Source organism: Triturus cristatus, chromosome 5_2, assembly GCF_964204655.1.
Source record: "Triturus cristatus chromosome 5_2, aTriCri1.1, whole genome shotgun sequence".
Classification (NCBI taxonomy): domain Eukaryota; kingdom Metazoa; phylum Chordata; class Amphibia; order Caudata; family Salamandridae; genus Triturus; species Triturus cristatus.
The window spans coordinates 142,778,272-142,801,154 of record NC_140588.1 but is presented as its reverse complement, the minus strand read 5'-3'; the positions used below and the strand labels follow the sequence as shown (position 1 = coordinate 142,801,154).

The 22,883-nt window shown below is 50.5% G+C and overlaps 1 protein-coding gene across 1 annotated transcript in view; it reads right to left on the bottom strand.

Moving 5' to 3' along the window:
* LOC146822728 (NFX1-type zinc finger-containing protein 1-like) overlaps positions 1–22,883 on the bottom strand; it is a 1,573,298-nt gene that overhangs the window by 90,821 nt on the left and 1,459,594 nt on the right. The window contains exon 18 of the mRNA XM_085606923.1: positions 8,811–8,906. Coding sequence (XP_085463049.1) covers positions 8,811–8,906 — 96 coding nt within the window. The remainder of the gene's footprint in view (positions 1–8,810; positions 8,907–22,883) is intronic.

Below are 22,883 nucleotides of genomic sequence, written 5' to 3'. Positions count from 1 at the left end.
AACAAGGTTGTGTGTCGGTTTTAGGGCTTAGGGTGGGGTTTAGGTAATTTTTGGAGGGGGCAGAGTTTCCGGTCTTAGGACTCAGGGTGGTGGAAGTGGGTTTGGGTAGTCTTAAGGGCTGAGTTTGGAGGGGGTTTAGGGGTGAGGATAAGTTTTAAGGCTCAGTGTGAGAGAGGGCCGGGGTAGTTTGGAGAGCTGGGGTGGGAAGGGTTTTAGGCGGGGGGTAGGGGTAGTTTTGAAGGCAGCACAGGGTTCGTTTTAGGCCTTGGGGTGGGGGGGGGGTTCGAGATAGTTTTTTTTTAAAAAAGGGAGCAGGGTTTCAGGCCTCATGGCAGGGGCAGAGTAGGGGTAGCTTTAAGGGCAGAACCGGGTAGGTTTTAGGACTCAGCGAGGGGTAGGGGGGCGAGGTAGGGAAGATAGAAGCTTTGGGCAGGGGGAAGGGTCGGGGTAGTGGTGCACCTAACGATGCACATTCCCTTACCAAACGCGCCTTTACATCGAAAATGCGTGGTTAAGTCGGATTCCTGGTTCGGGTTGCGTTGTAGAGGCATGCGTGGTTTAACCATTCTTGCCTCCGCCATACAACCAGCTGTGCAGCCACAGAGTTGCATTAGAAAACCAGCACAGATACCTGCCCGACCAAGGACACACAAAACTAAAAGATTGTGTAAGCAACAGTAAAAGCTTAGGCTGCATATACATTTTCAGTGAGCGCTCTCGGAGTGTAGACTACACTTCAAAAGAGTAGCCTATTGAACCCTGAATCAGTAGTGATATATTTAACAATGAAACTATCACAGACCACTAAATTAGTGAAGCTAGTAGTGAATAAAAGTCTTATTCATTTCGTAAAGATAATATCCTGACTGGACAATGTAAATCTTGTCAGTTTAACTTCACTCCCACCCTGAAGTTAAAGCTTGCTGTACAAGTTACTTACCTTCGGTAACGATGTATCTGGTAGAGACGATTCTATCCGCAGATTCCTTAACGTAGAATTATCCCCAGGCGTGAGACTGGACCCGGAAAACTTTCTTTCCCCTAGCATCCCTGCGCGCCTGGAGGGGGGCGTTACCACGCGACTCCGCCCTTACGTCGTCCACGGACGTGATGTCAGTGAGGTCACATAAGCCCCACCACAGCACGCTGACATCAGTTTTCCTCTGAGAACTTTTCCGCGCCACAACGCGCAGCCATCACAAACAAAACTGTGGAGAGTATGGGAACAGTGTGCAAAAAAGCAGTGAAACAGAAAAGAGAAAAAATTAAAGATGAGGAACAGCACCAGTTGGAAAAGCGCCAAGCACTAAGGTACAAAAAGCCATAGCGGTGAAAGCCATAGCGGGGAATGAGCAGAGCACCGCTCTGAGGAACACCCTTGCAAGCTAAGGCGACGTCCTCCCTGGAGGCAGAAAGCATGCGAAAAATGCCATAGCAGAAGAGAGAGAGAGAGAGACTGCAAGCACCATCCACAACAGCGAAGGGCAACAAGCCTGGAACAGAGGAGTAACAGCAAGTCACTCCCAGACGACACCATCAAGGAGGGCTGTATCCCCTGAAAGGAGCGAAAAGGGCGAGGCACAGGCAGGACTGTAAAGGAATCAGAAACCCCAAGCAAGTAAAAGGGAGAAGTGTAAAAGTAGGCCCCTACACTGGAGAAAAAACCAGGGTGGAGGGATGCAGAAGCACACATGAACCAACCGACCATGTATCATAAGGGAAGGGGTGGAAAAATCAAGAAAACTAAGCATCCTGTCCAGGAGAAAGCGAAGCGGACACCCACAGAAGACAGGCCCCCCGGAGGGAGGCGAGTGCAGAAAACCACACTGAAGGCCCTCGCAGAACGGGGAGGAAGGGCGGGCCGTGAAGGAATCTGCGGCTAGAATTGTCTCTACCAGATACGTTGTTACCGAAGGTAAGTAACTTGTACATCTGATAGACTACTAGCCGCAGATTCCTTAACGTAGAATAGATACCCTAGCCATACCCAGAGGGGAGGAGGGCTTGCGAGAGAACCTCCCCAGTAGGAAGAAACACAGGGCCCCAGCAGGGGACGTGTCACGGGGACAAGAAGGGCGGCCCAGCCCCTTCCAAGCAGAAGTAAGCAAGAACAAGGCGAAGGGAAGACTAGGAGACCCCAAGCCCATCCAAGGTACAACTGCCAAAAACCCTCGTAGGGACAGACAGCTGCAGAGGAGCACCCAGAAGGAAAAGAACCACCCCAACTCCAGGGAGAAGAGGTAGAACCGGAGACAGAGCCTGCCGTAGGAAAACACACAGCGATAGAGGACAGCTGAACAGGCATCAGCCGCAAGGAAACAGGCAAGGCAGGAACAGCTCCACAGCCAAGAAATCCAGGCGCAAGAAGAAAGGCACAGGTGCACAAAGCCCCAGCAGAACAAGAGGCAGGGGCACAAGGGAACACAATATGGGCCACGGCGGCAGACCAGAACGAGCAGGCATGCGCAGCCGGCAGCTGACAGTACCAAGGAGCAGTGCACCCAGAACAAGCCAGGCGCAAGCCAAGGGCAGAGGCCAGGGAAATTCAGAACAATCCCCAAAGGAAGGTTGTTCAATAGACACACACACCGACCCACGAAGAGAAGTGGGACCAGCCAGAAGAGAAAGAGGAGAGACACGGAGGACGGACCCAAGCCGTCAACCAGAACACAGGAAAGCCAGGAGAAACCTAGCCCCCCTGGAACACCAGACAGAGGACCAGGCTGAAATGCCAGACAGAAAGGCGGAAACGCCACAACAAGTCACCATAGACAGCATGCCAGACTGGGCGAGCGATGTAGCGAACACTGAGAATAACAGAACCTGGAGCAGCGCAAGCTGCGCCCGGACAATACACAAGAGACCGCCCCAGCGGTATACAGTGATGCCAGGAAAGGCAGGGAACCAGAAAAAAGGCGACCATACCTTCCCATCGCAGGACAGAGCTATACAATAGCTACAAGTACCCCACATAGGGTATGATACATCCCAGGAAAACATGGGAACACCTCTTAGGGAAAAACCCCGCAGCAGAGGACAAGAACATAAAGGACCTGCAGACAGAACCACAGACGGCTTGCCAATCAGCCAAACAAAAAACATACAGAAGGCCCAACCTGAGGACACATACGGGTGTACCAACAACCAAAGAACCACAAAAGCCAAAGGGGCTGTCCCAGCAGCCAACAGTACAAAGGGGTCAACCTAAGGACCCCGAAGGCACGCCAACCCACACAGAATACACAGACGGTCCAACCGAACCACAAGACCCTCGAAAAAAGGGTGGGATAACGCCGCCCATAAAGCAGCAGAGGACCGACAAGCCAAGTTTATGGAGGGTGAGGAGGACGGAGCCCCGCAGGGAGCCGCTGAATGGCGGCATCCGCATGGGTGTTAAACAAAAGCACCCTGTGAGAAGTTGGCCTGATGTATGATGTCACTAGTTCTAGTGTACACCTTATATCAGTCCAAACAACCCTTATGGTGATTGGTTGTAAAGTCAACCTTATAGACCAGCTATCCTAGTGGTAGCATGGACAAGAGCAGTCTTAGGCTAAACTCTGAATGGCATGTGAAGCCAGCTGTGATACCATATATAATCCCTTGAATACCAAATGAAAGGACACCACAACAGGTATATATATAAAATAAAGTGTATTTATTCTAGTCAAACCCTCAGCACTCTTTATGAGATTAGAGGTAAGTACAACACAGTCTTATTCAAGCATACATTAAGTCACACAGGTAAGTATTACAGTTAGGCCCTAGGGGCCACGCAAACCATATACTAAAGAAGTGGTATAAGGACCACTGTCACGGAAATAGGATAGGCCTAGGCCTAGGGAATCGCTGGGGCTACACTACACTACCAACAGTTAGGAAGTGGGAGGCCCACGGGATTCAGGTGCAGAGTGGAAACACTCACGCGTAATGCGTATAGTTGATAGAAATAGTACAGTTTTGAAATAAGCAGTTTAAGGACACTTCTGAAGCAGCTAGAGAGTCGAGACTCGGAAACTAGACCCTAGGATAGTCACTACCCTTGTGAGCACCGAAGTACCCAAGTTACCTAGCCCACGGGCTGCGGGTGCATAGGTGTGAACTTGCGTCGGGTTTCGTCGTGGACTTCTATGGATGCCTGAAGGAAAGTTGCTGACAGGCAGTCAGTGCAGAGTGTCCGGTGGATCCCAAGGCCGGGATCAAGAAGGAAGGGTACCTGCAAGCAGAAGGGACAGAGTCAAGGTCACTAGCCAGTGACCACGTGGAACCAGGCAGGAACCAGGCGATGTCGTTAAGATTGCAGGTGAAGGGTGAAGCTTGTCGCTGCAGCCACTGGTACCAGGAGACGTCGAGGACGACCAGGACCAGGAGGCGAGCTGTCCCACGAAGGCTCTTGCTGTCGGCGGCGTCGAAGTCGAACTAGGACTCACCAAGCCTTGGCAAGCGGAACCCACGAAGAACGGAGGACTTGCTTCTGATGCAGACCAGGAAGGTCTGGGGTGCTTCTCTTTTGCAAAGAAGCGGGAGCCAGTCTGGAGGAGCCAAACCAGCAGTGAAGATTTCAAGGTGTGTCGTCACAGAGGCCGCTAGCCAACGGGCAAGCAACCGGACAGACGCGGCAAGCAGGAAAATGCAGAAGGGCCCCACGCAGGACTCGTGGAGTGTGGGGGGCTGATCTTCGGTGCAGATGGTGCTTGGGGTTGGGGCTTCTCAATCCCCGGTGCACAACTTCGAGGGTACCTCAGAAGCTGCGCTGGAAGATACTCGTCACTTTTCCCAGGTAGCCGGTCCCACGTCTCTCGTCGCCTCCACGGATCTCAGCCAGGCTGTGGATGTGGATCAGGGTCGGAGAAGTCTGGAAGTCAAGGCTCTGGTCGGGCTCTGCAGTCGGTCCCTCGTAGAACTTCAGCAAAGCAAAGGGTAGTCTCTTGATGGTGCCTGTTTGCACAGGGTAGCCACTCCTTGGCCACAAGGGAGATTCTTCAGTCTTCTTCTTTCGTCGAATGTCGAAGGTCCAGAGTTTCTGTTCAAGTTGCAGGTTCAGGATAATCTAATCTCCTGGGGCCCAGCTACCACTCTTATACTAATCTGGGGGGCTGGGTTGCCTGCTAGGTCACGCCTTATGGGTGGGACCTGGGAGGGGGGTGGTTACACCCCCTTCCCTTTGTCCAGTTTCGCGCCAGGACTGGGGCTGGTGTGCCCCAGCACCGGTTTGAACTGGACTATGCATGGGACACCTTGTGTGCCCCAGGCAGTGTCTCGTTTCATTCATCCCTCCCTGCCCCAATACACTAAGGCCTGTCTGGGGTGGTGCTCGCACCTCCCAAGGCAGGAAACCTATTGTCCAAGCCTCCCTTGCCGGGATCACTCCCAGCAGCAGGAGGTCAGACTTGTGTCGTGGCAGCAGCATCCATTTTGTGATGCTGGGGCTCTGGTTACTTTAACCGGGTAAGTAGGTTACAACATGTCTTCTCCCTCTAGAAGGGAGGGATAATATCCTCATCCCCAGAAATGGGATGGGGGTATTATTCCAAAGTGTTAGACACCTTACACGACATGTTTTGATACAGCCAAACCATAGTTACCATAACCGTTTAAGATTATAAGGCACTTTAAGAGTATATGGTAGGCTATATCATAGAACAGCTATAAGGACATGGTTCCGAAAGCTGCAGAAAGGCTCAGCTCATGCTAGAGCACCATCTCACATGTTACCAAGCACTCTGCCTCCAGGATTGTTAAGGCCTGCCATAGGAGTGGCTGATAGGTACACATGTGTCTATATGTAAGATAGGTATAGGAATACTACACCTAAGCAAGGGGTGATTACACAACCTTGCCCCAGCTGAGTGATCAGCCAGTTGTGTCATAATGGAAGGCCAGGCCAGGGGTGGCATAATACATGCTGCAGCCCCTGGTAGGCCTAGGGTACACCTATGCCCTGGGTACCGAAGGTACACTGTACAGGGGCCAATAAGGTGATCCTATCCAAATGGGTTATGCACCTAAAGTACATAGTATCAATTTAGAGAGAGAACAGCAGGGCTGTGGGTCTGGTTAGCAGGCCAAAAGCCACATCTAAGTCGAAAACCAGTAAAGCAAAAGCAAAAAGTGGGGGTGAACATAGAAAGCAGACCCTACTCTCCTACACACCCCATCAAAAGACAGGTGAACCAGACGGCTCTAACATTCTCAGGGAAAACGTTTTCCCTCAACCAAGCATGGCGACGGAGAGCCACTAAACTTGCCATAGTGCAACCGAGAGCATCAGAAACATCCAGGGCCGAACGAAGAATAAACGCGGCCAACTCCCAGCCATCCATCACATGGCGCCGCAGATCAGCGCAGACGCCTTCTGGAGAGACACCAGACAGAAGGGACTCCACGGAATCCCACAAGCTGGAAGTAGCCCTGGTCAATACACAAAGCGTGTTGAGCGCGCGCAAAGCAGCACTAGAAAAGCGCAGATGTTACGCCCCCATGAATCCAACCACCGGGCCTCCTGTGACGGAGGAAATAACACCAAAGGTAAGGAAGGAAAAGCAGTCTGCAGAAGAGGGCCCTGGGTAGAAGGGTGGAAAGAAAGGCAGACTGGATGATGCGGAGCAGGACGGTGGTGGTGGAGGAGCGACTGGGACAACGGATCCCCCGTGGCAGGACGCCCCCAGGCCCACAGAAGAGAATTATGGAGCGAAGCTTCGAATGGTGACGGCTGTAAACTAAGCCGGTCATCCCAGAGTCCAGCTGGAGCAAGAAATGGCCAGCCCCGGAATGGTGGAAGAATCACGGACGAGTGGGGGACCTGATGTGTCTCCGGGGAAGGCTGTAGCCACGGGGACGGCTTAAGAGCCCTCCTTGGAAGACGCCGGGGAAAAGGCCACGACGCGGCATCCCATCTCCAGGGAAGAAGAAACAAAAAGTTGACGAACCTTCGGAGAGGAGGGGGCCTCTGGAGACAAGTCTACGACCCGACGCCGTGGAGTCCGCCACAGGCGCCGGCGTGACATCGACCGGCGCTGGAGGGGACACCGAGATAACCTCCACCACCACTTGTGCCCTAGGAGAATGGGGCGGGGCCGGCTCCGGGTCGGCGAAAGAACGGCACCGAAAAGGCACCGACCCAACTTCCGATGAAGCAGCCGCCTGCGTACGGAGGCGAGAGGGAACCGGGGACACACCCTGGCCCCTTGCCAGCACCCGCAGCGCCGCCAGGGCCGCCAGCGCCTGAGCGGCATCAGCTCGGCCTCTGGAAAGACCGCCGCCTGCCCAGAGGACCGAGGGGGACGAGCCGCGAGTCCCGGCGACCTCCCGCGACACCATAGGGACCCCCTCAGGGGTTTGCGGCGAGGCAGAGCCGCCGTGGGCTGAAGAGGGGAACCCCGTAGGGCCGCACCCTGACAACACCACACCTCCAAAACCTGAAACCGAACCCGTTGGCGACTCCGCGGAAGGCCCCGCACGTGGCAAGGGATCTGCGGACGTCCCAGGAAGAGGAGGAGGGGCCAAGGAAGCCTGCAGAGCCGCAGCATAGGCCTCCATTTGGGCCCTGGTTGCCACGACGCCGGGAAACAGCGGGTAGGGTGGCGACGAATGAGGCCGTATGTTCTGCAGAGAACCCGCGCCCTCCGCAGAGCGGGGACCAGGCCTCGGGGGCAAGCTATAAGACTTACCGATGGGTGAGCGACGTGCTAGGGGCCTCGGTGACGTGCGATGTCGGAATCGGCGATTCTTGGACCCTTCCCCGGGGGATGGACGCGGAGACGACACCGATCTGGACAAGCGGGCCGAAAGGAGTTTCATCCGGCGCTCCCGCCGGGACTTAGGCTTCAGATGCTGGCAAGCGTTGCAGTCCGTGGAATCATGGTGCTCGCCCAAACACCACATGATGAGGGTCTGTCGCCGACATCTGACGCGCGCAAGATGAGCACGCCTTAAAGCCTGAAGGCATTCGCACACTGTCCCACAACGCAAAGCGTGAAAAGAAGGCCTGAAAACAGGTCGGGGACATGATCCGGATCCGCGTTGCACCCAGAAAAGAAGGAAACTGATGCCAGCGCGCTGTGGTGGGGCTTATGTGACCTCGCTGACGTCACGCCTGCGGACTACGTCAGGGCGGAGTCGCGTGGTACCGCCCCCCCGGCGAGCAGAGATGCTGGGGCAAAGAAAGTTTTCTGGGTCCAGTCTCACGCCTGGGGATAATTCTACGTTAAGGAATCTGCGGCTAGTAGTCTCTATCAGATACAAGGTTACTCTACTAGTCAGTAAGACCACATTAATATGTTGGCATCTAAAGCTCCTCGGCAACCAGGCAATATTTGTGACAAGGATTACCTTGCTGCTCCTAAATTTCCTAGATCCTGGAGGGTCGGTCTCACAGAGCATAAATTAGATAAGCAAATATAGCTTATATATGTTAGATATATGTTTTTTTTAAAAAGCCAGTGGAGATGAACTGAGCTGAGGAAAATTAACAGATATGTTAATAATGTGGCCGGAACACTGCTAAACAGTCTCAAGACAGAAAAAAACAAAGGTACGACACAAGGCAGAAAGCAAGGCAAAGTAATCCAATGGAATATAGGGCTGGGTGAAGACTGTTCTGCAGGAATCATAGGGAAAAATCGATGGCGAGAGCTTAGCACTGTGCTGGATCATTCAGATACACCTCATATCAAGGATTTATTAAATGCATGAAATGGCAGACAAATGATCAAGTCATGATAATAACACAGTAAACAACAAAGTTGAAAAGAAAGAGATCCAAAGACTGTGAACTCACTTTCAGAGAATGATAAATAGTTATTAGTTACCTTGACTCTGTCATACTGATAGACGGATTGGTGGTTTTTCAGGTTATCATAAATGTGTGGTGTCAACAACTGCGCAATTTCAGGCCTCATGCGGTGCTAAAACAAAAAAAGCAGATAAATGTTCTAATGTGCACATAGGAAAGCGCTGAAAGTGTTCATATTTGTAATACATGTTTTAATTTTGCAGCTTTTATGCCAGTAGAGCTATGATATAGGCGAGATGTCCAAAACGCTTCCAGAAAACAGGAGGAAAATATTACAATGGTCACCCTGTAAACTAGGCAAGATTTACTAATGCCTTACACCAGAGGTGGGGGCCAGGGACTAAATGACCCACTGAGTTTATGCATTTTGGCAACAAATGCATAGACTTTTGAAGAATTCAGTACCTCTAGGAAGGAGCTGTACATAAAAAAGTATGGGGTACATTTAGAGTGTTGACATTAAGAGAGTAGACATCACACACGGCAGCTGAGCTACCCACCAACCTCTTGCATCTCTCAATTCATCTAGTGATCTGTCACAACTCTAACATCCATAACAGTGTACAATAATTCCTGGGAATAAATATGGAACTGTGGGCGCCAAACCGATATGGAACTGAGGGTATCTAACCGGCCAAGTGCACCTCTGTGCAGTGACACATTTTTCAAGTTCTTAGAAGACTTGGTCCAGCTGCTATATAGCATTGTCTGGAAACGATTTGCTATCCAAAAAATCTATTACTCATTTGGCACCACTAGTCATCAAAGTAATGCTGCTGCATACTATTCTGTTGTGAACAGTGAGGTGGCCCTGAGGAATCAGACACAACACAAACCCTGAAAATGTAATCAAGACACTAAAGTATGAGTTACTTACCTTCGGTAATGATGTATCTGGTAGAGACACAGTCTAGCCGCAGATTCCTTAACTTAGAATATCCCCAGGCGTCAGACTGGATCCGGAATATTTTTGCAGCAGCACCTCTGCGCACCCGGGGACAGCGCCGCATGGCCCCACCCTGACGTCGTCCGCGGACATGACGTCAGCGGAGCCATATAAGTCCCTTCCGGCGCGCTGACGTCAGTTTTCTTCGGAGAAACTTTTCCGCACCACAACGCGGCGCCAATACCAAAAACTGTGAGAGTACGGGAACAGTGTGTGAAAAATGATGAAAATCAGTGAAACAAAAAGAATCGAATGGTGAGAAACATTACCATAAGGGTCAGTGACAAGCACTGTAAACTGAAAACAATTGAAGAGAAGAGCAGAGTAGTGCTCTGAGAAGTTACCCTACAAAAGCGAAGGCATCACCCTCCCCCGAGGCAAACGATACATGAAAAGAATGCCAAGGCAGACAACAGAAAGCCTGCAATCATATATCTAATCGTGACAGGCAACAAAGACCTGAACCACAATATTAAAGACGATCTACCGAGGGTTCATGTCTCCTCCTACATTCCTACACCCTGGTTCTTCCAATGTGGGGCCTTATAATGTTCTTCTACCCTCCCTCCCACCTTCTCCATTGTTTTGGGGTCTCTTGTCCGAGGGTCGGCAACACTAGACATGCCATATCCCCTGTAAGAGAACTATTGGAGTAAGGCACAGTCAAAGAGACCCCAGACCAATTGAATGTAGTAGAGTCAAAGACAAGAGACCCCAAAACAATGGAGAAGGTGGGAGGGAGGGTAGAAGAACATTAGAAGGCCCCACACTGGAAGAACCAGGGTGTAGGAATGTAGGAGGAGACATGAACCCTCCCACCATCAGGAGAATGGGGGGAGTAGAACAAGTAAAACAGAAGGAATCATTCTCCCAAGGAGGGAGGATGAAAGATGTCACCCCGCAGGAAGACAAAGCCACCCAGAGGGAGGGGGGTGCATAAAACCCAACCTGAAAGGTCCTCGCAGAACGGGGAGGATGGGCGGGCGTTAAGGAATCTGTGACTAGACTGTGTCTCTACCAGATACATCGTTACCAAAGGTAACTAGTACATCTGATAGAGACATCTAGCTGCAGATTCCTTAACTTAGAATAGATACCAAAGCCATACCCCCTTGGAAGCGTTTCTGCGAATGAAACCCACCAAGTTCCAAAAGGAACCCAGTTGTCAAGAAGTTGACTAAACACAGTGAGGCAACAATGCCAGAGTGGCCAATACCAGACCAGGAAGCTCCGCAAGGAGCGACAGGCAATGGGAGACAAAGGAATCACAAGCCGCCGAGGGGCGGCATGAAAGCCCATTAGTGTACACAGCGTAGAAAGGGAGCACAGAAGGGCAGTGCGGAACGAGAGAGCCCAAAACTTCCGTAAAAGAAAAGGAAGTGATCGTAGGAACCGAGGGATTCGCAGGATCCGTCGGGTCCGCAAAAGAGAAGAGCCCAGAGAGAGGACAAGACGGTATGACCGAGTCCAAGCATACAGGTCAAGCATGCACAACAGGGGAAGAAGCACTGTGGAAACGCACCAGCTAGGACATTGGGGACAGCATCGGTAGAATGCTGACCATGCCCAGGAAGAGCCAACGTCACTAGAGACACCAGACTCGCCAGTGGGCAATCACCCCGTCACAAAAGACATGTGAAAGGACGGACGTTAAAAACAAAATGACATACACTCATGACCTCAAAAAGCACATGCGATGTCATAAGGACACAGGGCAGACGGTGTGTTCCGCCAAAACCACACCACGTAAAAGGAAAGGCACAAGGGAGTGCCGCAAGAATAGTCTAGATGCGAGAGATGCCTCACTAGGCACGTAACCTGTGAAAACGATCCGTGAAGCAAACACACACAGAATTCATGACTGCACCCACAAGAAAACTATGGCAAGACCAAGGACACCGCAGCAAGGACCTAGTGTACGTGACCCCTGGGTGTTTGCAAACGCCAGACAGAACCAACATCAGGAGAAGACTCAGTCAGAAAAGATGAATAGCATACAAGAAACAAGAGTACACCATAGGTAGCAACAGCTGTTGTGCAGCAGAACCGGACAGATAAAGCCCAGCTCTATAAGCGACACTAGCCACCCTGCAGGGAAAAGCCACGGTCCCCTGTGAGACAAACTGGAAGGTTGACCAGTACAGGGAGGAACCAGTACGAAACCTACATAGAGTCACATAAACTATATAGAGATGTGCATACAAGATCACATAAGACAGTGAACATCCTGAGGAGAGCACCTCCACAGAGAGCTGCAGCAGCAGCATCCCGAAGTAGAAGTATGCCGTAAATCCTGCTCGGATGGCAGACGGGGAAGAGGAAGAAACCCGTGCCTGGGAAGTACTCAGGAAAGCAAGGCACAAGGAAATGTACATGAGCAGTCCAAGCGGCAAAGATGCCCCCATGCAAGAACTAAGTACGAAAAGCACTACCCACCACGGATAAAGGAGGGGAGAACTAAGCATCGCAGAAGCGTAAAGAAAGCATCAGCCCTCCGTAACAATGAATACAGTAGGGAGCAACCCCCAGACGCGATAGCAGATCATCTGTAGGGGACGGTTGAAGGCTAACTTGTCCAACAGAAAAAAAGAGACGGCGCAGTCGGATGAGCAGTGGGCCACTGGCCAAGGGGCAGCTGAGCCAAAGGACAAGGAGACACCCCTGGGTCCGCATCCCCCTCAAACAGAGGAACAATAGGGACCGGCGCCATCCCCGACGATAACCGGCTTCGAGGCGGCATCGTATCGATGTCGACTATAAGCAGAGGCGACTCGCCCTGGTCCCGGACCGGCGTCGACTCACCCTCCACTGAGCCCTTTGGAGAGGAAGGATGTCGACACGGAGTCGATACCCCCAGTGCAGCCACCGCCGGCACAGGAAGCCGCAAAGAGTTGTGTGGAGACATGGCGGATTGGCTCGACGTCACACCTACTCTGGAACCGGAGTCAAGGACCTCGGCCGGCGCAGAGGGCGAACCCGCCGGCGAAAATCCGACCTGAGTCCCTACCTCCACTGTGGGGACCGAAGGCGCGCCAGGGAGAGGAGGTGACCCAAAAATGGGAGTGCAGAGCCTTAAAATAGGCTTCCATCTTGTTCGGAGTCGCCCCATCACCCGGAAAGGGTGGGTATAAGGGGGTCGACTCCTGGGGTCAGCATCCGGCAAGGAAAGGGAGCTTTGACCACCACTGTCACGGTGAAGTGAGGCCGACGACCTCCGTGACTTGTGCTTCCGCTTACCTGCGTGAGGCGAATGACGTCCGCGACAACGACTCTGTGACTGAACTAGATCAGAAGGCCCAGCCCGAGAGGGACAGTGGCGCGGGGGCGCCGAGTGGGACATCCGGGCGGCCAATATTTTCATCTGGCGCTCCCGCAGGGACTTCAGCCTCATTTGCTGGCAGGCGTTGCACTCCTTGGAGTCGTGGTGCGCTCCTAGGCACCACATGCAGATCGCGTGCGGATCGGTAGCCGACATCTCACATGCCTTAAAGCCCGAAGGCATCACACACTGTTCCCAGATGCCCGAAGGCGTCCAGAAGGCGTGGGAAATAGGCCAGGTGAAAGTACCTGCTTACTCCTGGATCCGCGTCGGGTGCGGAAAAAAAGGAAACTGATGTCAGCGCGCCGGTGTAAGAAAGTGGCTCTGTGTATACTGTACCAAAGTAAGGTTCAGTGTGTACAGAGTCCACAGTCCCCAGAGGTTTGGCAGAGGCTAAAGTTAGATATAACCTTACTCTCTAAAGTGGTCGAGCAGTAAGCAGTATCAGAGGACAGAGTAAAGCATTTGATGTACACACTCAGTCAGCAAATGGTCTCACGCACTCAAGAACTGAACACAGTTGTTGCAATAGGCAACACAAGTTAAACACAATTATAACATTGAGCTCAATGGGAATTTTTAAGTAAAGGCAATTTCAATTACTTTGCATAGGTTTTTCTTACTCAGGGCTGGATCCTGGATTTTAGCCCTGGTGCATCTCCTGTAAACAGTTGAAAGAAATCGTTTTTGTTACACAGGCGATTTTTAAGGAATATCTGTATGTTTCAAAAATCGACACTTGAAAGAATTTCTGGCAATAACCAGGCAATGTTATCCTATGGAGGAAAGTTTGGTTATCGGTTAAACACAGTTGTAATTACTTTTCAGGGTCAGTGCTGGGCACCAAGATCAAGCACTGGGATCTCTCCTGCTAACAGGTGAGTAATTTTGTTTTCGTTTTTCGGCTGATTTTTAGTGAAGTACTCGACTGGCAGAGTTAAGGATCTGGGCATAGACTCAGGGGTCTCCCAGGGTCAGGTAGGTACCGTTGTTACACCCTCAGCGGCACAGGGGCAGCCAGGTGCAGAGAGAGTTAGGCCCAATGTAAGCCTATGGCGGGCAGGGGGCTTTTGGTTGGTGGCTGCTTGCAGGCAGGCCACGTGGCTGTGGGAGCTGCGCTCCTGGTCACTCACACAAGGCAAGTAAGATAGATGTTGCACTTCCAGGGGCACTCGGGCGGCTGGGTGCAGGGTGCTTTTGGGCCTTCGGGCGCCCAATGTATTGCAATGGAGAAGCTGCAAGATGAACAAAGGCTGCAAGCTAGGGGACGGAGATTCTTCAAGTGCGACCACCACTTCGAGGGGTAAGTTGGGAAGCTGTAGGTTAGGTAGGCACCCAGGAGTTGAGCACAGGGGGCCGCAGGACGCCGGGTGCAGGGGTGTCTTTAGGCATCGGGAAATCTTACCCTCTGCTGGTCGCAGTTGGGGGGGTCCCTGGTTCTGAGGCTGCAGGCGTCGTCAGGAGCGTTGAGGAGGGTCCTTGGGTGCTGGATGCTTGGTCACAGTCACTGGGGGGACGTCCTCGTGGTCTTTGTTCACTCAGGCACAGGGCGGGCTCGGCGGGTGAAGAATGTGCTGGATTCGCGGTTCCTGGCTTGCACCAGGGGTTGTTGCTGTTTGAGCAGAACCACTGCTCGTGGGAGTCCCAGTCTTTAGGTGAGCAAGGCAGTCAGGTCCTCCGGGGTTTTCGAGGTTGCTGACCACTGGAGATGCCGGGATTTAGCAGGAGCAGGTTCAAGGATCGACAGGCCTGTAGGGCCGGGGCCAAGTCAGTTTGTATCGTCCTCTTGTTAGCAGGTGCACAGCAGGTCTTCTTTCTTCTTGTTCTTCTTCTTGTTTCGGAATCGGGATCTGTGGAAGGAAGGTTCAGGGTGCCCCTAAATACTAAATTTAGGGGCGTTACAGGTAGGTAAAGGGCAGGGACCAATGGGTCCCTTCCCTGGGGGGGGGTACACCCCCTAACCTGCCACTCTCCAGTGGGAGGGGGGCAGGAGCCTAGTCCTCATTGGGCAGGGCTCCCCATCCTCAAGCTGGCGAGAGCCCGGAGTTGTGCTTCACCTCGCCTCCCCCACCTGAGGGGTGGGGTTGGCAGAGGCAGGCACACCCCCTTTCTTCACTTGGGCTTTCCTGCCAGTCTTCCCGCCAGAGTGGGGGCTAGAACCGGTGGGGACCAGTTGCTGAGTACAGCAAGTGGTCAGGGGAGGCTCACAAAGGCGACATGCCTGTGAAGCTTCCCCTGCCCATCCTGGGACCTCGCCCAGGATGTGCATTGATGCAGACCCACGAGAGCGGATGGCTCTCTACCCAGGGGTCCAGCAACATGTCAGTCAGGACACGGGTTGTAGGTTAGTTTCAGGGGGGAACGCTAAGTTGCCCTCTGTCGTGCATTTTACATTAAATCCCACACTGGCATCAGTATGGGTTTAATGTGCTGAGAAGTTTGATACCAAACTTCTCAGTCTTCAGTGTTGCCATTATGGTGCTGTGAAGTTTGTGATGACAAGCTCCCAGCACCATATACTCTTAATGGCAGCACTGAACTTACAGTGTCCAGGAATGGACCTGGGTACTGTAGGGGTACAGGGCTCATGCACCTGTGCCCACACCACTGGCATAGGGCAACCAGCTAGAGGGGTGACGGAGGAATGCCAGGGCAGTGTGTTGTGGTCATGGCACACAGGGATGTGTGCCATGTCGACTCTTTGTTTTGTTCTGCATTCAGACACTCAGCCTGTAAAAGCAGTGTGTGTGCGTCAGGGTACAGGGCCTCTAAGGGTGGCACAATAAGTGCCGCAGCCCTTAGGGGCCTTCTCTGGTCACAGTTGTGAGAAGTTGGCCGGATATATGAAGTCACTAGTTCTAGTGTACACCTTGTATCAGTCCAAACAACCCTTATGGTGATTGGTTGTAAAGTCAACCTTATAGACCAGCTATCCTAGTGGTAGCACGGACAAGAGCAGTCTTAGGCTAAACTCTGTATGGCATGTGAAGCCAGCTGTTATACCATTTGCAATCCCTTGAATACCAAATGAAAGGACACCACAACAGATATATATAAAAATAGGATGTATTTATTCTAGTCAAAATACCCTCAGCACTCTTTATGAGATTCGAGGTAAGTACAACACAATCTTATTTAAGCATACATAAGTCGCACAGGTAAGTAATACAGTTAGGCCCTAGGGGCCACATAAACCATATACTAAGTAAGTGGTATAAGAACCACTGTCACGAACACAGGTTAGGCCTAGGCCTAGGGAATCGCTGGGGCTACACTATATTACCAGTTGCTAGGCAGTGGGAGGCCCACGGGATTCAGATGCAGAGTGGAAACACTCACTCGTAATGCGTTAAAGTCGATAGAAATAGTGATGTTTAGAAATTAAGAGTTTTAGGACACTTCGGAAAGAGCTAGGAGTTAGAGACTTGGAAACTAGACCCTAGGATAGTCAATACCCTTGTGAGCACCGGAGTACTCAGTTTACCTAGCCCACGGGCTGCGGGTGCATAGGTGTGAACTTGCGTCGGGTTTCGTCGTCGACTCCTATGGATGCCTGAAGAAAAGATGCTGACAGGCAGTCAGTGAAGAGTGTCCGGTGGATTCCAAGGTTGGAATCAAGAAGGAGAGTACCTGCAAGCAGAAGGGACAGAGTCTAGGTCACCAGCCAGGAGCCGGGAAGGAACCAGGAAGGAACCAGGCGATGTCGTGAAGATGCAGGTGAAGAGGTGAAGCTTGTCGCAGCAGCCACAGGTACCAGGAGGCGTCGAGGGCGACCAGAACCAGGAGACGAGCTGTCCCACGAGCGCTCTTGCAGTTGGCGGCGTCGCTGGCGAGTTCGGACCCAACAAGCCTTGGCAAACGCAACCCACGCAGGATGAAGTATTCGCTTCTGTTGCAGACCAGGAAGGCCTGAGGTGCTTCTCTTTCACAGGGAAGCAAGCGCCAGTCTGGAGGAGCCAAACCAGCGGTGGAAAGTCAAGGGTTCGTCGTCGCTGAGGTTACTAGCCAACGGGTAAGCAACTGGACAGACGCGTCGAGCAGGAGAATGCAGAAGGGCCCCACGCAGAACTCGTGGAGTGTGGAGGGCTGATCTTCGGTGCAGATGGTGCTCGGGGTTGGGGCTTCTCAATCCCCAGAGCACAACTTCGAGGATGCCTCAGAAGCTGCGCTGGAAGCTAGTAGCCAATTTTCCCAGGTAGCCGGTCCCACGTCTCTCGTCGCCTCTACGGATCTCAGCTTTGCTGTGGATGTGGATCAGGGTCGGAGAAGTCTGGAAGTCAAGGCGCTGGTCGGGCTCTGCAGTCGGTTCCTCGTAGAACTTGGGCCAAGCAAACGGCAGGTCGCTTGTTGGTGCCTGTTTGCACAGGGTGGCCACTCCTTGGCCACAAGGGAGATTCTTCAGTCTTCTTCCGTAGTTGAATGTCGAAGGTCCAGAGTTTCTGTTCAAGTTGCAGTTTTCAGGATAATCCAAAGTCCTAGGGACTCAGCTCCCACTCTTATACTAATCTGGGGGGCTGGGTTACCTGCTAGGTCCCTCCTATGGGTGGGACCAGGGAGGGGGGTGGTTACACCCCCTTCCCTTTATCCAGTTTCGCGCCAGGACTGGGGCTGGAGAGCCCCAGCACCGGTTTGAAACGGACTATGCATGGGACACCTTGTGTGCCCCAGGCAGTGTCTCGTTTCTTTCATCCCTCCCTGCCCCAATACACTAAGTCCTGTCTAGGGTGGTGCTAGCACCTCCCAAGGCAGGAAACCTATTGTCCAAGCCTCCCTCGCTGGAAGGACTCCCAACAGCAGGAGGTCAGACTGGTGTCTGTGGCAGCAGCATCCATTTTGTGATGCTGGGGCTCTGGTTAACTTTAACCGGGTAGTAGGTCTTCAACATGTCTTCTCCCTCTAGAAGGGAGGAATACTATCCTCATCGCCAGCAATGGTGTGGGGGTAGTATTCCAAAGTGTTAGACACCTTACACGACATGTTTTGATAAAGCCAAACCATAGTTACCATAACCGCGAGGATTATAAGGCACTTTAACAGTATATGGTAGGCGATATCATAGAACAGCTATAATGACATGGTTCCGAAAGCTGCAGACAGGCTCAGCTCATGCTAGAGCACCATCTCACATGTTACCAAGCACGCTGCCTTCGGGATTGTTAAGGCCTGCCATAGGAGTGACTGAAAGGTTACCCATGTGTCTATATATGAGGTAGATATAGGAATACTATACCTAAGCAAGGGGTGATTACACGACCTTGCCCCAGCTGAGTGATCAGCCAGTTGTGTCATAATGGGAGGCCAGCCAGGGGTGGCATAATACATGCTGCAGCCCCTGGTAGGCCTAGGGTACACCCATGCCCTGGGTACCTAAGGTACACTGTAAAGGGCCCTAGAGGGTGATCCTTACCAATTGGGTTATGTACCTAGAGTACATAGTATGAATTTAGAGAGAGAACAGCTGGGCTGTGGGTCTGATTAGCAGGCCCACAGCCACATCTAAGTCGAAAACCAGTGAAGCAAAAGCAAAAAGTGGGGGTGAACATAGAAAGCAGACTCTACTCTCCTACAACAGTGCCCTGGGTACCAGTTACCAGGGACGGACATGTGGCCAGAGATGCCAATTGGGTGTAGGTTTCAATGCAGTTTTAGGGAAGGAACACAGGCCCTGGGTACCTGTTTGGCAGGATCCCAGGGCACACTCAGTCAAAGCAAATCAGCAATTTGCGCGCGCAGAGGTGTTGCTGCACAAAATTTCCTCCGGATCCTGTCTGATGCCAGGGGATATTCTTAGTTAAGGAATCTGCGGCTAGATGTCTCTATCAGATACTCAACATAGCAGCATGCTACCCTCATCCATTCCTTATACTGTGGTCTTGAACAAAGAACTCAGGCATAACAAAGAAAATATTCCCATTGCTACAGCTTACACACAAAGACCAAATTGCATAGGATAGTCTGAAAAGCCATCTTTCAGGATCTGAGGACATCTATTGCTAACAAGGCGCAATAAGGAATTTGTGCTCTTCAGCTCCTACAAAAGAAGCCTAAGCAAGTTCACCACAACAACTGATAGCTTTGTCTGTTTAATGTGATCAGAAAGCAGTGTTCAATTTCGGGGCTCTGACAGTCTGGTGTCTTTCTTGATATTCAGAAACTTAATTTGTTCAGAACAAATTTACTTGTATCATCAATCAGTCAGTGTCAGCCTAGAGTTAGTAAAGCTATATTTGGAGTCTGCTCGTTTGGTTTTCGCAAGAACTCTCCAAGTCCAAACCATGTTTTAGGTTCACTGAAATAGAACAGGCCCCACTTTTATTTGAGGAACTCTAAACCTCCTGAGCTTTGGTCATAGGGCAACAGTCAGTAAAAGAAAACTAGCCTTTAATACAACACGGTAATGTATGCACTTTGTTCCCAGGGAAGGTTTGATTACTTGATTACTTACATAATTAAAAATGGCAGCTTAAGATTAGAAGAATATTTATCAATGTTTGTCTTGCAGGTACAACTCATCAGGATTAATTTTTTATTACGCTATTGAAGTAATGTTGCGTTATTCCTGAGAATGCCTTTTACTGGATCCCCTACCCCAAATGGAACAGTTGGGTAATGTAAGAAGGTTCTGTTCTATTTTTGTGCAATTTAGCCAGCCACGCTTTTTTATGAAACATTTTATTAACAAATGATACAGGGCCACCTCAGTTTTGTACAATATTGCATTATTTTATAGTTTTACCAAATAATCCTAGTAGACAATATCACCCAAGAGAAACTGATGGCCTCTTCTTTTACTAGTACATCAGATCTTTTGAACCATCTTTTTCTCTTTGACCCACAGAACAAATCAAGTGCAATCCCCAGTACTGGAACCAGTCACCCCACATTTGCACATTTGTGTGGGCAGCCTCTCTCCTTGTATACTTGGATCTCCAATGTCATACAGTTATTGTTAGATCTGTAAGCCTTAGGGTGGAATTCCCTCAATTCAGTTTTGTTGGTCGTAGGACTTGCTAAAAAGTGCCAAAGTGCTAGTGCTCACTCCCCTAAATATGCTTTCATTGACTTACACCTGATTTGCATATTTAATTTACTTAGACATCCCTGTTGAGTGATAGACCATATACCCAAGGCCTGTAAATTAAATACGACCATTGGGCCTGCAGAACTAATTGTGCCACCCACTTAAATACCACCTTAAAACATGTCCCAGGCCTGCTACTGCAGCCTGGATGCAGTTTTAAACTGCTATGTCAACTTGGAAATAAACCCCCTTGCCAAGCTTTAAACTCCTGTTTTATTATTCTGAATATGTCAACCCTAAGGTAGGCCCTTGATAGCCCATAGGACAGGGCGTTTTGTAATTAGAAGGTTGGACATGTACTTTTAAGTTGTACATGTCCTGGTACTGACAAACTCCCAAATTTATTTTTCACTATGGCGAGGCCTACCCCTCCCATATGATAACATTGAGGATTTCCTATTACAATTAATAAGTGGTAAATTCCAATTGGAAGAAGGCAGCTATATCCTGTTTGGTATCCATAAAATGGTGACGATAAACCTGTTACAATGGCGAAGGAGGATTTTTATTACATTTGGAAAATGCCACTTTTAGTGAGTTGGCATTTTCCTGCACTTAGCCCTTTGTGTCTGTAGCTTATCATGGGTCACATGATTGGGTGTAGCTGACAGTTAGACTTTGTAAATTCCTCCCAGACTGTCACATTATAGAGAGATTAGGTGTGCCTCAATGGGACGACTCGTGTCAGGATGGGGGGCGGAGCTGAGGCAAGCGCCACTCACAAAAGAATGGGGTGTGCTCTGCCTCAACACAAAGTGTCTAACACTCCCCACATTGCCACTGCAGACCAGGACTACCAGAGTGACTTCAAGGGCTATTTTGTCGACCACAGGGACACAAAAGGCTCCCAACAGCTTGAGCCCAACACTTCAGTCCACACCTGCTCATCTATCTGCCTGAGGCGCATCCCCGGTTGAATTAACTTTGGAGTTCTCCCGCTACGTTCTTCTCTGCAATAGCAAATCCTTTTCAGCGGTCTCTCGCCAAAGAGGTATCTGGCCTCGAAGAACCGTCTTTTGCTACAGCCCTTGGCCTCTACCTGCTGGGGATTTTCGACTTCCATTTCAGAGACTAAGGGCCAAATTTAACACTTATTCAGGCAGTGCAGCATCCGAAAATGCTGCACTGCATGAAAAGGAGAGAGGAGGAGAGCGCCATATTTACAGAAATATGGCATTCTCCTCCCCTTTTTCTGGACCCGGCAGGGAAATCAGCTGCCGTGCGTCATGGAGACACCTTTGCGCCATAGTGCAAGAGTGGTTCTGTGAGGGTAGCATAGGTTGTACTGGAAGACTAGCCTTTGAGTACAAAATACCATGCTTAGACAAACTTTAACCCTTTTCATGTGTGCTGAAAAGTGCCGCACACGTATCAAGTTGGAAAAGGAAGGAGAAAGGAAAGCATTTCTCCTTCCTTGCGCCAAATTCAGAAGGGTGCAATTTTCTGATGTTAAACCCCGTCTACTATATTTAGTAAATAGGGTTTAGCGTAAAACACCCATGCCCATGCACCACCCATGGTACGTCCCCTTGGCGCTAAGTAATGCAAAGCAGCGCTATGCGCAGTTACATGTTACTTTCATGTTATTTCCAGCCCTAAAAAAGTTTAGTATTGGAAAGTAAATTAAAAAAAAAAAGTATTTTGTGCCGATTTGCGTCACTTTTGTGACAAAACATGGCGTAAAATCTAAGTAAATCTTCCTTTAAGTCTGAACGTAAACATTTTCATCTCAAAGTTTTTACTTGAAACTGTTTGCGCGCTGCATAAATACATAACACATTGACTGTAAGTTAAGCCTGACTGGTTTTTATGCCAAGCAACCCAGGGTTAAGAACAGGATAACTTAGTGACTTTTTGTTGCTCACCCTGCAAGGGATTGTGGGGCATACACCCCAGTCAACAGACAACCCAGTTTCTCACATTGGTGTTCAGTGGTGTGGATCTGGACCCTTGTTTGTGCAGTACCATACAGTGATTATTGTATACAAACATCTTGATAGTACAGCCTGTGTACCTGCCAAAGATTCTAATGATTTGGAGCGCCCTGGTGCTGGACAATTTCAGATCTTAAAATATTTGTAAGTTATCCGACTACAGGGACACTCTATCAGCAATACCTCGTGCACACTCAAATCTCCTTAGAAGTCCATGATTACGAATCCTTTCGGCTAGTGTTTCTATGGCAAAAGGAAATCGAGGGAAATAGCATGCACACTTTTCTTGTGCCTGTACATATAGGAAAGGATTCTGACACTTTGTTGCCAACCTTGACCCTGGCCAACAAATTGGTGTCAAATATATGTAAAAACCACAGTTACTGGGTCTTATGTGTAGGACATTTCCCATTTTGGGCAGCCACCCCCCACAATTTTTGTTGCAATGCTGAAGGTTATGATTCTGATTGTGCACTGGAGCCTGCTGCAAGTGCTCTCTCCCTAAAACTATTAAGCGTATTGTCAACCCTAGTTGATAAGGACTTTAGCCCCTTGTAAGTCCCTAGTATATGGTGCCAGTGGTACCCAAGGCATGGTAGTAAAGGGGTCCTCAGGGCTTGCAGCACTTATTGTGCCATCCGGAGGGACCCAAATAAACTATTGGCAACAGGCATGCCAAAGCAGACTGCAGGAACAGTGCAAACTGCTCAAACTCGACTTTACTCTCCCCATTTGTGGCACAGTCAATGTACTGTCTTTGATATATGCCAGTCACTCCTAAGGAAGCCCTCCTAAAGCCCAGTAGGCAG